The sequence below is a fragment of the Phyllostomus discolor genome, chromosome 13, assembly GCF_004126475.2.
Source record: "Phyllostomus discolor isolate MPI-MPIP mPhyDis1 chromosome 13, mPhyDis1.pri.v3, whole genome shotgun sequence".
Lineage (NCBI taxonomy): Eukaryota > Metazoa > Chordata > Mammalia > Chiroptera > Phyllostomidae > Phyllostomus > Phyllostomus discolor.
In genome coordinates this window covers 27798693-27817831 of record NC_040915.2, presented here as the reverse complement: position 1 = coordinate 27817831, position 19139 = coordinate 27798693, and the positions used below count along the sequence as shown (strand labels likewise).

The 19139-nt window shown below is 42.8% G+C and overlaps 2 protein-coding genes across 3 annotated transcripts in view; one reads left to right on the top strand and one right to left on the bottom strand.

Moving 5' to 3' along the window:
* Positions 1-17382, bottom strand: part of TTC1 (tetratricopeptide repeat domain 1) — a 31447-nt gene extending 14065 nt beyond the window's left edge. The window contains exons 1-2 of one of the 2 annotated variants that reach the window (XM_028527892.2): positions 17227-17382; positions 15914-16273 (exon numbers count right to left, since the gene is read on the bottom strand). In XM_028527892.2, the coding sequence (XP_028383693.1) occupies positions 15914-16243 (330 nt within the window). In that variant the 5' untranslated portion in view covers positions 16244-16273; positions 17227-17382. Of the gene's footprint in view, positions 1-15913; positions 16274-17106 lie in introns of both variants that reach the window. The other variant, XM_036014401.1, reaches the window with a different exon arrangement.
* Positions 602-1041, top strand: LOC114509545 (60S ribosomal protein L34-like). The gene has a single exon (XM_036014402.1). It carries the CDS (start codon positions 642-644, stop codon positions 972-974), a length of 333 nt encoding a protein of 110 aa, XP_035870295.1. The 5' UTR covers positions 602-641; the 3' UTR covers positions 975-1041.
* Positions 17383-19139: the final 1757 nt, after the last annotated feature.

The window sequence follows — 19139 nt, the reverse complement described above, 5'->3', positions numbered from 1 at the left end:
TTGGGATCTCACACAGTTCTCCCAATTGCCATCAGCCGTCCTATTGTATTTTCCTGAATCTCATCGATGGTGTGAAATCTCTTCCCTTTCAAAGGTGATTTTAGTTTTGGGAAAAGCCAGAAGTTGCAGGGCGCCAAATCTGGGCTGTGGGGGGGCTGAGTCACCTGAGTGATTTGCTGTTTCACTGAGAAACTCTGTATAAGACCTGATGCATGAGCAGATGCTCTGTCATGATGAAGCTGCGAATCACCGGCTGCCCATAGCTGCGACCTTCTGAATCATCCAAATAGTTTCCACAGAGGAATGTTCAAGCTTTAACACAAAACTGGATACAGATTCATTGTTCTACTTGTTCAGTCATTTTTAATGCAATGGCCACACAGTACACATGCTCCTCAAAGGTGTCTGCCACCCCCAATGACTAGTACAGTGAAGCTGTCATTGTTTATACATGCTCATTTGGTCCACTCTCCTTGGCTGCCAGGTTACATCAATGTGGGGCAAATTGTTGTTCTTGTTATATTACAATGGTTGGGCGGTTTCTGGACAGACTTGTAAAGCTCTCAATACAGTGACTAGCAAATAAGGGCTCAATAAATATGAGCTGGCTCTTCTGGGAACGGTGTTATTAGGTATTCACAATGGTCCAGCGTTTGACAGACCGTCGGAGGCTGTCCTACAATACAGCCTCTAACAAAAACAGGCTGTCCCGAACCCCTGGCAATAATAGAACTGTTTACCTTTATACCAAAAAAGTCGGGAAAGCACCAAAATCTGCATGTGGCGTGTGCCCAGGCCAACTTCATGAGGTTCGTGCTGTGAGACCTGAAGTTCTAATGAGGTTGTCTAAAACGAAAAAACTTGCCAGCAGGGCCTACGGTGGATCCATGTGTGCTAAGTGTGACCGTGACAGGATCAAGTGTGCTTTCCTTATTGAGGAGCAGAAAATTGTTGTGAAAGTACTGAAGGCATAAGCACAGAGTCAGAAAGCTAAATAAAAAAAATGGAGCTTTTCTGAGTAATAAAAATAATTAAAAGGCTTAAAAAATAAATATGAGCTATAATTCTTCTATAGAATAAGTCATTTATACTTATTTAGCTACAGTTGTGGTTTACGTCATGAAGGTGGCACAGGTACGATGACAGAGTGCATTATGGGGGACACACCTCATCTGCAGGGTCAGGGCAGTACGCTGTTAGCAGGAGAACACAAGGAAATTCGAGGAAACCCAGATAAACAAATCTCCCGTTCCTCAGTTTCTTCTAACAGCTCAGAAACACACAGGAGGCCGGCCAGGCACCCACCACACTCTAAGACAAAGTGAACGTTACTCAGCAGAGCAGAGACGGCACACGCCCTCAGCCCCCACGTCTGCGCAGTACGGCACGAGCAGAGGCACAAGCAGAGCCGGCGGGCGGGAGCCCATCTGTCGCTCCCTTCACACTCGAAGCTTCGGACTACATGCAAACTTCAAAGGGAGGAAGTACAGTTAGCAGGGTACTGCATGCACCGGAGAAGCCTGGAGCCCAAACAACTGGTACTCTTAAGATTAGGAACCAAAGTGAAAATATTATGTCTTTGGGGATTTGTAAATATGCTTTTGGGTGCTTCCTGAATGCCTTATGATTGTACTCTGGACGAAACGGAGCACCTGATGAATTTTAACACAGAAACTAAAACGGAGGTGTAGACTGAATCAGATTCTTTTTTTTTAAGATTTTATTTATTTTTTAGAGAGGGAAGGGAAGGGGAGAGAGAGAGAGACAGACAGACAGACAGACAGACACATCAGTGTGTGGTTGCTGGGGGCTGTGGCCTACAACCTAGGCACGTGCCCTGACTGGGAATCGAACCTGCGATGCCTAGTTTGCAGCCCACACTCAATCCACTGAGCTATGCCAGCCAGGGCTTAATCAGATTCTTATGGTGTCTACTGTGTGCCATATGACAGCGGATAAAGTAATTCATTTAAGACATAACACATCTGAAGAAGAGCTATTCTAAGGGAGTGGAGAACAAGTAAAACGGGAGGTAGTGATGGGACTCAGACATAAGAGTGTGTGGCCACATTTACATAGTGCCACCCAGGAGGGAGGTGCTTGGATTACAATGTTCTCTACCATATTGGTTAGGGTTTTTGGATGCAAGCAAAAAGACTATCTTAGGCAACATATTTTAAGGGGGGCAGATTTGCTGGAGAGATATGGGGTGCTCACAGAATCAATGACAGGCCTAATGCATAAGTTTAGAAAACAGGCAAGACTCAAGGCAGCTCTGGTAAGTTGAGATGCAAGGTGACATTGTCTTTTAGTGGAAGAATCTGGCCAAGTGAGGCTTGTAACAGTAGCAATGAATCCTACCAATTCCCCTTTCTTTGCCCCAAGTTCAGTGTTGATCAGAAGCATCAAATGAGCCAAGTGTAGGTCACACACCTTGGTAGTCAGAGAATGGAGTGAGGGAGATGGGGTACTATCACTCAACAAGATTACAACAGAGAAGAATTCCTCCAAGCATGTAGGGGTGTTGGATGCACAAGCCAAGAAAACCCCACAAGAAATCTAATGAAAAGTTATCTCAACCCCGAATAGCCAAAGCAACCTTGGGAAAGAAAACAAAGCTGGAGGCATCATGCTGCCTAATTTGAAACTTTATTACAAAGCTATGCTATGGAAGTAAAACCATATAGTACTGGCATAAAAGACACACAGGTCAATGGAACAGAGTGGAGGACAGAAATAAACCCAGGCATACACAGTCAATTAATTTATGACAAAGGAACCAAGAATGTACAATGGGGAAGGGACAGTGTCTTTGATAAATGGTGCTGGGAGCCCTGGCTGGTGTGGCTCAGTGAATTGAGTGTCGGCCTGGGAACCAAAATGTTGCCAGTTCGATTCCAATGCCTGGATTGCAGGCCAGATACCCAGTAGGGAATGCATGAGAGGCAACCATACGTTGATTGTTTCCCTCTTCTTCCCTTCCCCTCTCACTAGAAATAAACAAAATCTTAAAACAAAACAAGCAAACCAAAACCAAAACCCATTAAGCTGTCTTTAAAAAAAGTGGTGCTGGGAAAACTAGACAGCTTCATGCAAAAGAATAAAACCAGACCACTAGCTCACACAAAAATTAGCTCAGAATGCACTAAAGACTTGAATGCTACATCTAAACTCACAGAATTCCCAGAGGAAAACACAGGCAGTAAGCTCCTTAACAGAGGTCTCAGTGTTGATTTTCTGAATCTAACACCAAAAGCAAAAGCAACAAGGGCAAAAAAAAGAAATGGGTCTACATCCAACTAAAAAGCTTCTGCACAGCAAAGGAAACCATTAACAAAATGAAGAAACAACCTACTGAATGGGAGAAAAGACCTGCAAATCATGTATCTGATAAGGGCTGCCATCCAAATATATTTAGAAAATTCATACAAGTTAATGGCAACAAACAAACCAACAAACCACAATCCAATGAAAAAAAAAAAAATGGGCCGAGCACCACCTAAACATTTTCCTAAGGAAGACACACAGATGGCCAACAGATAGATGAAAAGATGTTCAAGATCGCCAGCTATTGAAGACATGCAAATCAAAGCCACAATGAGACATCACCTCACATTTGTGAGAACAGCTGTTCACAAAAAGACAAATCAGTGCTAGGAAGGATCTGGAGAAAAGGGAACCTTCTTATACTGCTAGCGGGAATGTCAACTGGTGTAGCCATTGTGGAAAACAGTATGGGGGTTCTCAAAAGATGAAGAATAGAATTACAATGTGATCCAGCAAGCTTGTGGGTATCTACCACTAAAATCTGAATAACTTCTATTCAACCCCCCAAAGACACTTATTGATAAAGACGTATTACCCCTGCGTCCACTGCAACGGTATTTACTGTAGCCAAGAAATGGAAGCAACCTAGGTGCCCACCGGCAGATGAGTGGATAAAGAATATGTGGTGCACGTGTACAATGAAAACGACTCAGACATAAAAGAGATGAAATACTGCCATTTGCAACAACATGGATAGACCAAGTGAAATAAGTCAGAGGGGAAAAAACCCAAAAACTGTACGGTTTCATTCATATGCGGGATATAACAAAAAGCAACAAGTGGCCAAACAAAACAAACTCACGTTCACAGACAAGAGAAGGGTGGCCAGCAGGCAGGAAGGGCGAAGTGGGTAAAGGGGTCAAATACACAGTAAGGGAAGGAAACTGGATTTGGAGCGGTACACACGCAAGAGTGTACAGATGTTGAATTATAATGATGTATATCTGAAATACAACATTAATATGTTATTAACCAGTTACCCCAATGCATTCAACTTTAAAATTACAAACAACTTCAATTAAGAGTAAAACCCTATAAATATTAGGAGGGAATGTATTCCACTAATTTTAAATTCATACACATAATGTATCACTATTCAATAAAGTTTTAGTAGTGAAATGAAAAGTAGGTTTCAATGCAAGGTAATATGTTACGGAATTAAAGGGAAAGTCAGATGATCTCATGAATAAATGCACCACAGGTCTTAAAGATCTTTAATAGATTTTTAAAAAGTTATTTCAAAAACAAAATTCTTTGGAGAAAGGCGACTCATCAAGTTAATAGAGTTTGTGTCCATCCTTTAAGAAATTTCAATGTCTTCTACTTTAACTCCAATTCAAGACACTTTCTGCCTATGATCTGTTCTCCAGGGCCGGCTCATCACAATGTCCCATGACCACAGAGGATCCCTCAGCCTACCAGATCAGGCTCTTGTGAAGTGTGTATGAGTGCATGTGTGTTAAGAGTTTCATCATTCTTTAGTAAATTTAGAACATTAAGATCCCAAAGGGTAAAACCTAGATCCAAGGTACACCAGAGGGAATTACCGGTTAAGGGCGAACCTGAGCAGCCAGCCTGAGGAAGGTCACAGTATCTCTTACTAACTAGGACTGAAAGTTAAACTGGGAAAGGGAAAGGCTATAGGACATATTTCTAAGGCCGTTTATTCTCAGGAAGGCATTTTATTTTTTCGGCTGACAATTACAGCTCAGTGACACACTGAGCACTAAACACTGGAGAGGAGCTGCTGCTTCCACAGATTGTGGAAATTGAGGCCTAATGCAGTTATCAATATCGTGCTGAACATCTCCTTGGAAACAGCTAAAAATAGCACTTTGAAGAGAAAGCTGCACTATCTCCCAACTGTGCCAAGAGACTAAGTTGATCCTGGTGCAAAGACTGGGGTTTATTCTGCTGCTGGAATACAGTCTTTCTCCAAAGGACAGCAGCATACTGCGTAATGCTACTGGAATCCAAGGACAGATTTTATAGTGTGTAAGTCTTACGTACCATGCTGAGGGCCGGGTGCAGTCACACGTAAATGGGCGCCGACTTCCTGCAGCACCATCAGGTGCAACCCTGCCCAGGCTCCAGTCTAACACAGTTAGGAGCCCTCCTACAGGCCTCGAGCAATGCCTCTCCACCACACACTCCAGGGAGGCCTCGCAGGGAGGCATCTGCTCTAGAATCCTACTTCTGTAACAATGGGCACCAAGGAACTTGGCAGGGCTCTCTACCCCTCACTCCTCCCCACCCCTGAAAACTCAGGGGAAACAATGATGTTCTGCATTGTAAAAATCACCACCGGCAGTGTCAAGGGAAACCCCAGACAGACAGTGCCCTTGATGAATGGTATACATATATGTGTTCTCTCTCTATAGCTAGAGGTAGAGACAGAGATTTTATTAGTTTATTTTTAGAGAGACGGGAAGGGAGGGAAAGAGGGAGAGAAACGTCGGTCAGTCGCCTCTTCACCTCCAACCAGGACAGGCATGACCCAGGCCTGCACCCTGACCGGGACCTGGGGTGGTGACCCCAGCATCATTCACGCTGTGGGATGATGCTCAACCAACTGAGCTACTCTGGGCAGGGTTAAGTGGAGTGTGTCAACATTTATTATCACGACCACAGACTTTTCAGCCTGGTAGTCAAAGTTCAATATAACTTATACCACCATAGCATTTCACAGCCTACAATCCGCTGTCCTATACATTATTAGCTTATTTGCTTTTCAAGACAATTCTAAGAGGTGGGCATGGAAGTATTCAGCTATCCATTTTACAGGTAAGAACATCCAGGTTAGAAATCTCTTGTTCTTTATACATCAAATTTCTAGCCTACTCAACCTTAACTCCTCTTACTACCCTACACAACCACAGCTTCTCTTAACAGTCTGATCTCTTTTTGTCTCTCAAAACTCACTTCCCCTTTTTTGCTTATGCAAGGAATGCCCTTGTTTCTCTTCCAAATAGACAACCCAACATCAATTGTTAGAGATTTCAATACCCCACTCTCAGAAATTGATAGAATTAGACAAACACATGGAGAAATACACATAAAACAATGTACAGCTTAACACATTGCTGTAAAACATTCATCCGCACAACCACTACTGAAAAAGAAAGAACAAATTGTCAGAACCTCAGAAGCTTCTCATGTGCCCCTTTCAAGTTCAAAACGCTCATCTCCCACACCCCGTACCCAACAGCTGCAACCAAACACTCAATTCGTTTTTCGTAAGTTGAAGGATAATTTATGGACAATTGACTGAGGTTAGCATACTTCTAAAACATTTCAGAATCACGTATGCTTGACACCTTGGGGGTAATGTGTTCAAAAATGACTTTTAAGAGACCTTAGAGGTTGCAGACCCCTAAAGGTATTTTGCAGTCTCTACTCATGTTGAATTCTGACTTAACAGCTACAGCTAATACCTTCTGGTTCCTTTCATGTGCTAGCCGTTTAATCCTTACGACTTCATGAGGCTGGTACTATTATTATCCCAAGTTAAATGATGGTTAGGACAGATGTGTCTAAGCTTTCATGTTCTTAACCACAAGACGACTCACTGTCTTCCACAGCATGGAACTGACACTGCAGGAAGAAGTAACTGAATAAGGCACAGAAACTGCTGTAAAAAGGTAAGTACAGAGTTAAATGCTTCACTGTCCTAAAGAAAGGTAATTTCCAGGGAATGAGTTTCTTGGACCACAGGGTAAAAGAATTTTGTATTACATGGGAAACTGTACTTAAAGATGAAAGAACTCTGAAATACTCTATTACAAAAAACCATTCAACAGTATGTTTCTCTATTTAAAAAAAAAAATTATTGTGCTCTGGCTGGTATGGCTCAGTGGATTGAGCACTGGACTCCAAACCGAAGGGACACTTGTTCAATTCCCTGTTGGGGCACATGCCTTGGTTGTGGGCCAGGAGTCCAGTTGGGGGTGTGCATGAGAGGCAACCACACATTGATGTTTCTCTTTCTTTCTCCCTCCGTTCCTGTCTCTCTGGAAACAAACAAGTCTTTTGAAAAATATATATATGTTTTATTGATCATGCTATTACAGCTGTTCCAATTTTTCTCCCTTTGCCCACTCCCTCCCAGTATCCCCATTCCCTCCAGCAATCTCCCCTCCCCTTAGTTCATGTCCATGGGTCATGCATTTAAGTTTTTTGGCTTCTCCATTTACTATACTGTTTTTAACACCCCTGTCTATTTTGTACCTACCATTTATACTTCTTATTCCCTGTACCTTTCCCCCCATTCTGTGCCTTCCCCCCTCAGCTGATAACCCTCCAAATGATCTCCATACCTATGATTCTGTTCCTGTTCTGCTCGTTAGCTTAGTTTGTTATATGGAATTAGTTACTGAGAGTTATGAATATGGGTTCAATTACTGAGGGTTATGAATTTGCCATTTTAATGTTCACCATTTTGATTTTTCTTATATCATTCCTTTTAACATTTCATATAATAATGGCTTGATGATGAACTCCTTAAGCTTTACCTTGTCTGGGAAGCACTTTATCTGCCCTTCCATTCTAAATGACAGCTATGATGGATAGAGTAATCTAGGTTGTAGGTCCTTGCTTTACATCACTTTGAATGCTTCTTGCTAGTCCCTTCTATCCTGTAAAGTTTCTTCTGAGAAATCAGCTGACAGTCTTATGGGCACTCTTTTGTAGGTAGCTATCTGCTTTTCTTTTGCTGCTTTTAAGATTCTCTTTTTATCTTTAACCTTTGGCATTTTAATTATGATGTATCTTGGTGTGGTCCTCTTTGGGTCTAACTTCTTTGGGACTCTCTGTGCTTCCTGGACTTGTATGTCTATTTCTTTCACCAAATTAGGGAAGTTTTCTTTCATTATTTTTTCAAGTAAGTTTTTTTCAAGTAAGTTTTCAATTTCTTCCTCTTCTTCTTCGCCTTCTGGCACCCCTATGATTCAGATGTTGGTACATTTAAAGATGTACCAGAGGTCTGTAGGCCTATCCTCCTATTTTTTTAAATTCTTTTTTCTTTTTGATGTTCTTATTAAATGCTTTTTCCTACCTTGTGTTCCAAATCATTGATTTGAATTCTCAGCTTCATCCCCTCCACTGTTGGTTCCCTAGAGATTTTTCTTTATTTCATTTACTGCAACCTTCATTTCTGCTCGAGTCTTTTCTATGCCATTGAAATACCCAGTGAGTTCCTGGAGCATCCTGATAACCAGTGTTTTGAACTAAGCATCTGATAGGTTGCTTATCTCCATTTCACTTAGTTTTTTTGCTGGAGTTTTGCTCTGTTCTTTCATTTGGGCCATATGTCTTCGTCTTCTCAATTTGGCAGCCTCCCTGTGTCTGTGTATTAGGTAGAGCTGCTTTGACTTCTTGTCTTAGTAGTATGGCCTGTTGTAGCCTAGCACACCTGTTAAGTTGTATGGGGCAGAGCCCTCGGGGTGCCGGGGTGCGGCAGTGTGTGTCACTACTCTGTTGCTCCGTGGCGGAGGGCTCAGAGGGGAGACAATGCTTCTGGCCTCTGGAGTTCTGCCCAGGAGGAAGATGTCTCCTGGCACTCGCCTTGATGCCAGTCACTTCACTTTCTCCCCGTATGCTACTGGTGCCCTGATGCTGAGTCCCAGAGGGGGTAGGTCTACTGAGTCCTAAGTCTGCTGTGAGCCCTTTCAGAGGAATCTCTTGAGAATCCTGCAGTTTCTTCTGCCACCCCAACACCCTCCAGTTTTTACAGCCAGAAGTTATGGGGACTTATCTTCCTGACACTGGAACCCTGGCCTGGGTAGTCTGAGCTGGGATCCCTTATTCCTGAGGTATCCCTCCCAATTTTTGTCCACCACATGTGGATGTGGGAATGCTTGTTCCTGTCTCCACGTCTCTCCATCTCCCTGCTCCTCCTACCTGTCTGGATGAATGTGCTTCTTTAAATCCTTGGTTGTCAGACTTCCACACAGCTTGATTTCTAACAATTTTGGATGATACTTATTTTGTAGTCTGGGTGTATTTTTGCTGTGGTTGTGCATGGAGGAAGGGCGTGCTTAGCTGTGCCGCCCTCTTGACTGGATGTCTGTTTCTCTACTTCTCAAACTTTTCAGGTCTCCAGTTATCTGAATGGTGATCCAGTCTGAGTCTAAATGAGGTTCTTTATTTTGATATCAGTGCCATTATATACTAAGTTAGGCTTTAAATCATAATCTGACAAACAGGTAGAGCTGAGCACTTGGAAAAGGGTCCAGACTTGGTCTTAGATGATATTAAAATTTAGTTAGATTACTGAGGCAAAGATGACTTTTAAAAATGGGTCTGGGACAACCTGGTCATTTGGAAAAGGGTAAAATTAGAGCTGTATGTAACACCACACACAAGAATAAACTCCAAATGGATTGGCAAGCTACGTGTAAAAAGTGAAACCATACAAGTACTAGGAAAAACACACAGGTAAATCCCACTTTCACCTCAGCGTGCAGAAATGGCTTTCTAACTGTGCTCAAAATCCTAGAGAACTCCAACTGATACAACTTTAAATCCTGGTGCAAGCTGGCCAAGTGTCAGAAGGTAGGTCTCCGTCCCTCTGTCAGCCACAAAGCCACCGCTCTCCACCACAGACCTCTCAGTGCGGCGGCTGACTGGGGACACTCCCCGGACTTTGGGTCAGTGAATACAACAAAAACACACTTGACATGGTGCTTACACGTGTATGTACCTCCTATCGTTATTAAATGATAAGACCTGGCATTAAATACATTTAAAAATATTCCCTTAAGTAATCCTGCAGTGAGCATGTGTTTAATAGACAACAGGGAAAAAGCCATGAGGTTAACATCAGCCATGTCCGTGTTGTAAACCTATAAGCAGCTCTCTGCTGCCCACTGCAGCTTTGTAGAGGAATTGCTACAAAATAAAACAGCATAAACTTTTAAGTCCAGCAGAATCGCCCAGAGATCAATCGCATCTGGTAAAAGGAGGGTTTCTAAAAGCCACATACTTGTTAAAGGGCTGGAAAGTGGAGGCACTTGCAACAAAACTCGCGTGAGCACAATGCAGGTGGGATGAGAAAACGGCACAGTGACAGGGCTCAGGACAGCAGCCTTGCAAATTATTCCAAAAGGGAATCCTTCATCATAAAAATTAGCAAAAGCTCGAGCTTTTTCTTAAATCAGACATCACTTTATTCCACGTGCAGACACTTTGTTCTTTCCACACATCACTTTTAGAAGCCCATCAGGAAGTCTGGAGGGAGGATCTCCGGATTTAAGCTGTGGTCAGAACCTGACTCATATTAAGGCTGATCAGAAAGATTTTCTTATGAGGAAAGATGATGGACCTTTGAGGATTAATCTTGAAAACACTTCCTTGTTTCTTACCTCAAAAATTCTATTTCCCAAAACTCAATAGAGATACATTTCCTCCGTTTGGTACTGCTTAAATTCTGCCCCCAAAATAAGCCCTTTTAGACCTTGAGCAGAGGTGAGGGTTAAAGGAAAACGTACTGTTAGTAAACTATCCTTCTGATGTCGGACGCAGTCAGTACACCGGTTAGGTCATCACTTACTTCACTTTGGAAGTTTAGTCATCAGTGTTGTCTGGCCCTCTGGCTCCTCAGTGTGGCCACAGTTCCACGAAATCAATTAATTTGCTGGAGTGGCTCACAGAACTCAGGAATACAAGGGACTCACTCGCTACTGGTTTAGTATGAAGGGTACAACTCAGGCACAGCCAGATGGGAGAGATGGGGGAGACTCTCCAGACGGGAGACACACACAGGGCAAGATACACGGGAAGGGCCGCACATGCCCCTGGGTGGGTCCCCCTCCGAGTACCCCCAAAGATTTAACAACTCCGTTCTCTAAACTCCATCCTTTTGGAGTCATAATGGAATCTTCATTAGGTAAGAAGGACTGACCAAATCACTGCTCATTAGTGATCAACTCAACCTCCAGCCCCTTTCCGCCCTTAAGGGGTGGGAGTGGAGTGGGGCTGAAAGCTCCAAACTGACAACCAGACCTCATCTTTACAGGCTTTACTAAAGTCCCCTTGGTGACATTAAGTTAGATGTGGCTGAAAGGGGAGTGTTACGAATAAAACACCCCTTTACTTTACCTCTTCTCACTTAGGACATTCCAAGGGCTGTAGGCACTCTGTGCTAAGAACTGGACAAACACCAGCTATGCATATATTATGAATCATATTATCACACCTGCTTAGTTCATTTAACACTACATTACAGGCGTTTTTCTATGTCATTGCCATGACTTATTTCCTTTTTAATGAGTTCAGTGTACACTACTGCATCAATATGCCAAATATATTTAAAGTAATACCCTCTGTTTAACATTATTTCTAGTTTTCTAAATTATGATGCTGCAACGCATCTTTCTATATACATGTGTGTGTGCATGTTTCTAATAACTTCCTTAATGACCAGAAGAGAATCAGAGGTTTAAAGTTGTTCTGTCCAACGCAGTATCTGCCAGCCACACATGACTATTTAAATGAACTAAAATAAAACATTTAAAATTTCAGCCTCTCAGCCGTATGAGTCACATTTCCAGTGCTCGCCAGCCAGGTGACTGTTGAAATATGGTAGCAGAAGGCCAGGGGCTCCCATACCGGACAGTGAAAACGCAGAGCATTCTCATCACGGAAGAAGGTTCTACTGACAGCCCTGGTTTACGGAAAAGTTCACATAAAAATGTGTTCCCTGTATCCCATAAAAATGATGTAGCAATGTAAACTCCCAGCATGAGTGCTTACATTGGCTTTTTGCCAATATCAGATCAATGTTCTGATAGATGAGGCATACGATTTAATTTACATTATTGGAAAGGCTAGAAGTCTTTTCACATTTTTTGGCCACTTGTGCTTATTTTTATTGCTGAATTATCTAAACTTTGTCTATTTTGAGAGTCAAGTTTAAAGATATCCTGTTCCCAATGACCTGTACAACCTAACCATGTGTAGCCAAGAAGACACTTCAACTGTTTTGCTGGTTTCCTAACGAGCATTTCACAAAGACATTTATCAGGCCAGCAGCAAAAGAGCTGACAGAAGAGCACCACAGTTAGCTAAAGGCAGCCTGCATTCTCACGGCTGTTTTCTTACAGTGGAGTTGATGGTTTACATTCTCTATAAAATAACAACGGCTATCATTGCAGGAGATATTGTTACAAACTTTTATATTCTAAAAGGGATTACATTTACCGAAAAGTGTGGAACAGGAAAGACCAGCCCATGGGACAGGAATCAGAACAGTGGCCCCTGGGCTGGGAGAGGAGTGAATGAATGGGCAAGTACACAAAGGGGGTTTCTGGCCGGATGGAAGTGTTCTCTTCCCTGATAGGGTGTGAGTTACACAGGCGCACGCAACTATCAAAACTCCATGAGCTGTACACATTAGAACAGAAACAGTTTCACTATATGTAAATTATAAATTTTTTAAAGTTTAAAAAGTATTGTGCTGTTCAGAATATTTGATTGATGGGCAATAAAAATAATTTTAAGTATTTCTGGAACTTAAAATGTAATTTCCTGGCTGGGAGACACGAAAAGTTTTGTTAAATTGGGAACGGCGTGCAGAGAGCGTGTAACACCTAAGCCAAACCACTTGACTGTGAAACCAATGGCACTGTAGAAAATTCACTGTAGTATCAACAAAATATATTAAGGCAATATATTAAGGCATCAGAAAAGCTTTGCTACCATTTAAAATTTTTTCTAAAAAGCCTGCACCAGTGATAGGAAAGCTGAACCAAACACTTTCTGGAAAATCATTTCCCTGATGTTAAACATTGATTTAATCTTCCAAGTCATTTTTGCTAAGTGTCTGAACTTGGCTCATTTTTGCCCTTCACCCTCCTCTTCCGGTGGCACACAACTAGCACAAAAGCTAACACAAGCTCGTCAAAACCAAGAGATTCAATAATGACAAGCGCCTAAGCAGAGACAAAGAGAAGCCGCTCCTCTCATCCCCGGCTACCTGCCTGCCCGCTCCCATTGCCGCTGCACGTTTGCTACCCCAGCCCATCACCAACCCCTCACAGCCCGGTCAGCGCGGCAGTTCTTCAGAGGCTGAGCTACAAATCTCGTTCAAGTTCTCTGCACACAAGCTCAGACATCATGGTAACTCTTCAAATGACCTTGCTTATGAGATCAGGGGGACATGTGCAGGGCACCAAGACTTCTGTCTCCAAAAGAGAAAGCTTGCCTAGTGAAGGATGAGGCCCCGAGACAAAGAAGCGGAAGGTGTACATTTTCTCGTGTGTGTGTTTCATAAGGTGTGTGGTGAAGACAAAAGGAAAATACAATTAACATTTTAAGCTCAACAGCTGGCACATTCTAGGTACTTAACAAATTATAGCTTCTACCACACACAATTCTGGTCCTTGAGAATGCTGTGTAACTGATACAAGCCCCAGCCACTCCTCTCTGTAACCAAACCACCACCAGGGCATCCAGACAGTCATTTTTTGCTAACAAGGGCTAACACAAACAGGCAGCATTCTCTAAAACAAATCCAAAACAATGTCCATTACGTTGGAATTTCAGCAGCCAACCATACATGAGGTCACAAAAAAGCTAAAAGGCATATATACAGGTTAGAAAATAATTATACAAGATGAACATAAGAAATCAAAGCTGGAGTTCTGGCCAAGATGGAGGCATAGATAGAAACCTTTTGCTTCCTCACACAACCAAAAGGAGGAAAAAAACAATCTAAAAATCAAAAAACCACCATGAGTGCCAGAAAATCAAACTGCATGGAAGTCCCAACAACCACGGAATTAAAGAAACAGTCAAACAGAACCACCAGACCGGTAAGGCAGCAGACCAAGGGGGCAGGGCTGGCTGTGCAGGAGGGGCTGACTTAAGGGGAAACCGAGACTCAGAGGTGGCTGTGGACTATGGCAGCCAACACGGCGGGAGAATCTCCCAGTCTCACACAGGAGAGTTCATTAGAAAGTGCACTAGAGATGAGCAGGCGACCACACTGTTCCCTCTCTGGCCCCTCCCCCACAGGCAGCACCCACTGGCAGCAACCAGCACAGCAAAGAGGTTGCCCTGCCCAGGTGACTACCGAAGGCCCTGCCCCCTTACAATTTATCAGGGGCTCTGAGCAAAGAAATATGGCCCAAATGAAGGAACAGTGCAAAACCTCAGAAAGACAACTAAGCGAGGAGGAGATTGCCAATCTATCTGATGGAGAATTTAAAGCCCTGGTAATCAAAATGCTCACAGAACTGATTGAGCTTGGTCGAAAAAAGAATGAAAGGTATCTTAAAAAATAAGCAAAATATTCGGGGAACCAACAGTGACAGGAAGGAAACCAGGATTCAAAGCAACAATTTGGAACAAAAGGAAGAAATAAATATCCAATCAGAACAATGAAGAAACAATCCAAAAAAAAATGAAGAGAGGCTGAGGAATCTCTGGGACAACCTGAAAAAGGTTCCAATATCCGAATTATAAGGGTGCCAGAAGGAGAATAACAATAGCAAGAAAATGAACAATTATTTGAACAAATAATGAAGGAAAACTCCCAACCTGGCGAAGGAAATAAGACTTTCAGGAAGCCCAGAGAGTCCCAAAGAAGTTGGACCAAAAGAGGAACACCAATGCACATCATCATTAAGTTACCCAAGATTAAAGACAAAGAAACAATCTTAAAAGCAGCAAGAGGGAAGGAAAGAGTTACCTACAAAGGAGTGCCCATAAGGCTATCAGCTGATTTATCAAAAAACCAAATGAATGAACAAACAAACAAAACCTAACAGGCAAGAAGGGGCTGGAAAGAAGTATTCCAAAATATGAAAGGCAAGGACCTACATCCAAGATTGCTCTATCCAGCAAAGCTTTCGTTTAGAATGGAAGGGCAAATAAAGTGCTTCCCCAAGATAAGGTCCAGATAAAGGAGTTCATCATCACTAAACCATTATTATATGAAATATTAAAGGGACTTATCTAAGAAAAGATCAAAAACATGAACAGTAAAATGACAACAAACTCACAACTACCAACAAATGAACCTAAAAAAATAAAAGGAACAAAAACTAAGCAAACAACGAGAGCAGGAACAAAATCAGAGAAATGGAGGTCACATGGAGGGTTTTCAGTGGGGAGGGGAAAATAGGGGGAAAAGGTACAGGGAAGAAGCATAATTGGCAGGCATTAAATAGATGGGGAGAGGTCTAAAATGGTACAGGAAACAGGACTCAAAAAACTTATATGTACAACCCATGGACATGAACTAAGGGGATGCTGGAGGGCTTGGGGGGGGGGGTACAGGGTAGAGGGGGGATAAAGGCGGAAAAATTGGGAAAACTGTAACAGCATAATCAATAAAATATAATTTTAAAAATCCACAGAAAAATAGAAATTTTTTTGCTAAGCAGACACATTCTATGCTTCCCTCTCATGCTACTGATTTATCTCGGATGCATCCCTACTAAAGCAATAAAGACACAGGTGGGCAAGTCATTCTTAACCACAGATGAAGCGGTCTATAACAGGGCCAGCCACATTTACTCACTTTAAAAAGCAGTTTACATGGCAAGTCATGCATAAGTAAAAAAAAAACAAACAAACTACTTACCTGTTTCTCTTCATCTGGCATATTTTTTTCCAGTTCCATCAGGTATTCTTCATCGAGCTCAGAGGAATCCACACCATCATCAGGTTTGTCCTCAACCTTGCCCACACCTGGCTCCTCCTCAAAGGAGGCGCTGCAGTCATGAAAGTGCTCCTCTTCTCCCTGCTCCTCCTGCGGATGAGCCTCAACCTCCCTGAGCAGCTTGCTCTGGGGCTGGTGGTCTTTGGTATGAGAGGCGGCAGGGGCAGCACATTCTGCTTCCTGGGGATCTGTAACTTTCAAACCATTGAACAGGTCCTCTGGAACCCCACCATTTTCTGACTTCTCCCCCATGCTGAATCAGTGAGGGAGATGAAGATGGCTCTGGGAAAGAAGGAAACACGTCTGGCAATGGTGCTTATGTTCAAAAACAATCCTATTACGTTTCAAAACACACCCTAACTTCCTTTCATTAGAATTCACTATATTAGGATATTATGAGTCCATAAATAATGCCAAACTGATATCCCTTTCAGAAATTCTTAACAACAAAAGAGACGGATTTTAACGTGACTCTTCCACTTCCACTGCTCGCATTTTGTCGGGATAGCAAGAAATAGGCACAAGCTAAAGCAATGCCAAGATAAACGAAACGACCCTAATCTTTACTCAGTAAGAAAATACTCCCTGTCTTTCCAGCATCACCACACGAAGGTCAAGAATAAGTTTCTGATGGCGCTCAAAATGCAATCGGTGCCCAGTGATCATTAACCCCACCCAAATCCGTTAGATAAGCCCATGCCGGTTATACTGGAAGGGGAGCCCTGGCGCGGGTGGTCCAAATCAGGATCACCACGGGGGTTAAAATCAGATATTACATTAGGCACAGTGTAACACCTGGAACGCTTCAGCCCGGAGCTTAGGTGCCACAATTCTGATTTATTGGTTTGGCGTTGGCTTGGGGCATCTGTATTTTTAAAAGGCGTCCCAGGTGACACTAATATACAGCCAGCTGAGAACCACTGCGCGAGAAGCTGAGTCACACCGTCACAGCCCCACCCCTCTGGTCGCAGCAAAACCACGCCAGCGGCACTTGTGTCCCGACAACAGCCCAATTTCGCCCCAGCTCGTCCCAACCAAACTTAAAACAGTAACATTTAAATAGGGAGACTTCACTTGCACAGCAATGTTTTGCTTCTCGCCGCTTCCAGGCCTACTGGAAGAACACAGTCGTTGAAGGCCCCAGGATAAAGAAACGGCCGCCCCGCGCTTTCCAACAGTTCGTACCCTGGCTGCGCCCCCCAATGCCAAATAGAAACACCCAGGTGGTTCCTTACAGGTTCGCAGGTCCTCTCCTCTTCACCTTCCTAGCCTCCGAGATCCTCTTACTTCCGCTCGGTCAAGTGCATTTCCGTCGGCGCCGGCCAATGGCGTCGCTGTTGGCAGAGCATCCTGGGAAATGTAGTGGAACGGCACTTCGTGACGTCACTGTACGGACTGCAACATGAGTGACGGTTGCCATCTTGGGTTACGGCAAGAGTCCGCGTTAGGACACAAGAAAGGAACAGAGGAAGGCTGTTTGTACGGTGTTCCTTTTACTCCTTCACTCCGGCCTCTCTCATTCTAGCAGTGTATAGAAGAATCCTGAGGATAAACCTTGTCCAAAAATGAAGTTTTCCCCTATAATGGTCTTCAAAGTGTGCCTTTCAAGAGGACATTATGAAAATAACTAGGAGCGTTTGGGGGAAAGTTTATTTTACTTGGAAATGATTTGGATGTCAACGAATATCCATGATTTAGTTTAACTTATAAACATTTATTTAAATTTATTTAAATCATTTGCTTTTGGATTGGACATTAAACAGTTGACCATCATCTCATTTTTTTGGTTGATGAATTTTGTAACAGAGGTAACATGAGTTTATTTGATTAGTAAACCCAGATAAAGCTGTATATTTGCAGTACACTCAATACTGGCAACTCTAAGACATGACTGTTTTTGTTAAACAAACTAGCTTTTATGTATCAAAGGTTGTCCCAGATCATGTAAAACTGAAAAATATTTGGGTTAGTTTCTATATTTCTGAGCACATGATTTGTATAGAGCTTGTCTTTAAACCAATGGAATAGAGCTTTTTACAAATTAATTTTGGAAATACCATCCAGAGGCAGAGAAAGATCACATATCTATACGATCATACATAGGCATACATATATGGATGGACAGATTCAGAGACCTTTTAAACCTTTTAGCCATGTCTCAGGTAGCAAACACAAAAGGATAGTTAGATCCAAATTCTGTTTCATCTCAGATTCTGGACCTCTCGGATGTCCAGAGTCTTTAACTGAAGATACTTATTTGCATTAAGTAAGGGTATTTTTAGGGCTATGTTTGGAGTCATTTTGTAACTAAGAAGCTTCTGCATACCAAATAACGCCTTCCATTGTCTCCCAGTGGTTTGAGATTTTTTCCTTTTCAAGTGTGCTCCCGAAGGTGGACTTACCTGAAACCAAGTTTCCCCAGAATGGCCATTATAACTCCAAATATCCAACGGTTCACCCCTTTTTCGAGAACGGCACAAAACCCTGGTCCAAGGACAGGTGTAACCTCTCTTGTTTTTGGATTCCCTAAAACATCTTACCTACAAGGGGCCCTGTTTTCCAATATGTTTTCCCTACTTCTAAACAGGCCAGGTGACTTGCCTGGAAACTTCTACAGAAACATACCAGAAAAAAACAACAACCAGAAACGGAGAGCAAGTGTGCACAATACAGTTGGAGAACTCAGAAGGCAGAGAGGGGAGCTTATAGGGAAAAAGCACTTAACCCAAGAGCCCCACGTGGGTGAGAAAGCAGCGAGCACAAAGAGCTGTTTGGGTGCGGGCACCCGGTTTGCTCACCGGCCTTGGGGTTGCAGGGGTTCATCTCCTTTGGGCCTTGTTCAGGTGCCATGAAATGTCAAGGTTCCAGAAATAGCCAAAGGAAGACCCTGAGTCACTGAAGTGGCAATTAGTAAAAATGTATCATGCCCACACCAAAAAGACAGCTTGCAAACCAGCAGCATTCAAAACACAGAATGAGGCTCAGGGTATGTTGTTATAAAGCAGCTTATATAGTGAGTGAGGAAGCAGCGACTGCTTATTCTCCCCTGTGATTGGCCATAAACTAAATTAATGACTAAATTGGTTTTATCTGCTCAGAGAAACTTCAAGGCTGGTCTCCATTTGCTTCAGATTTTGCCAATAAATTG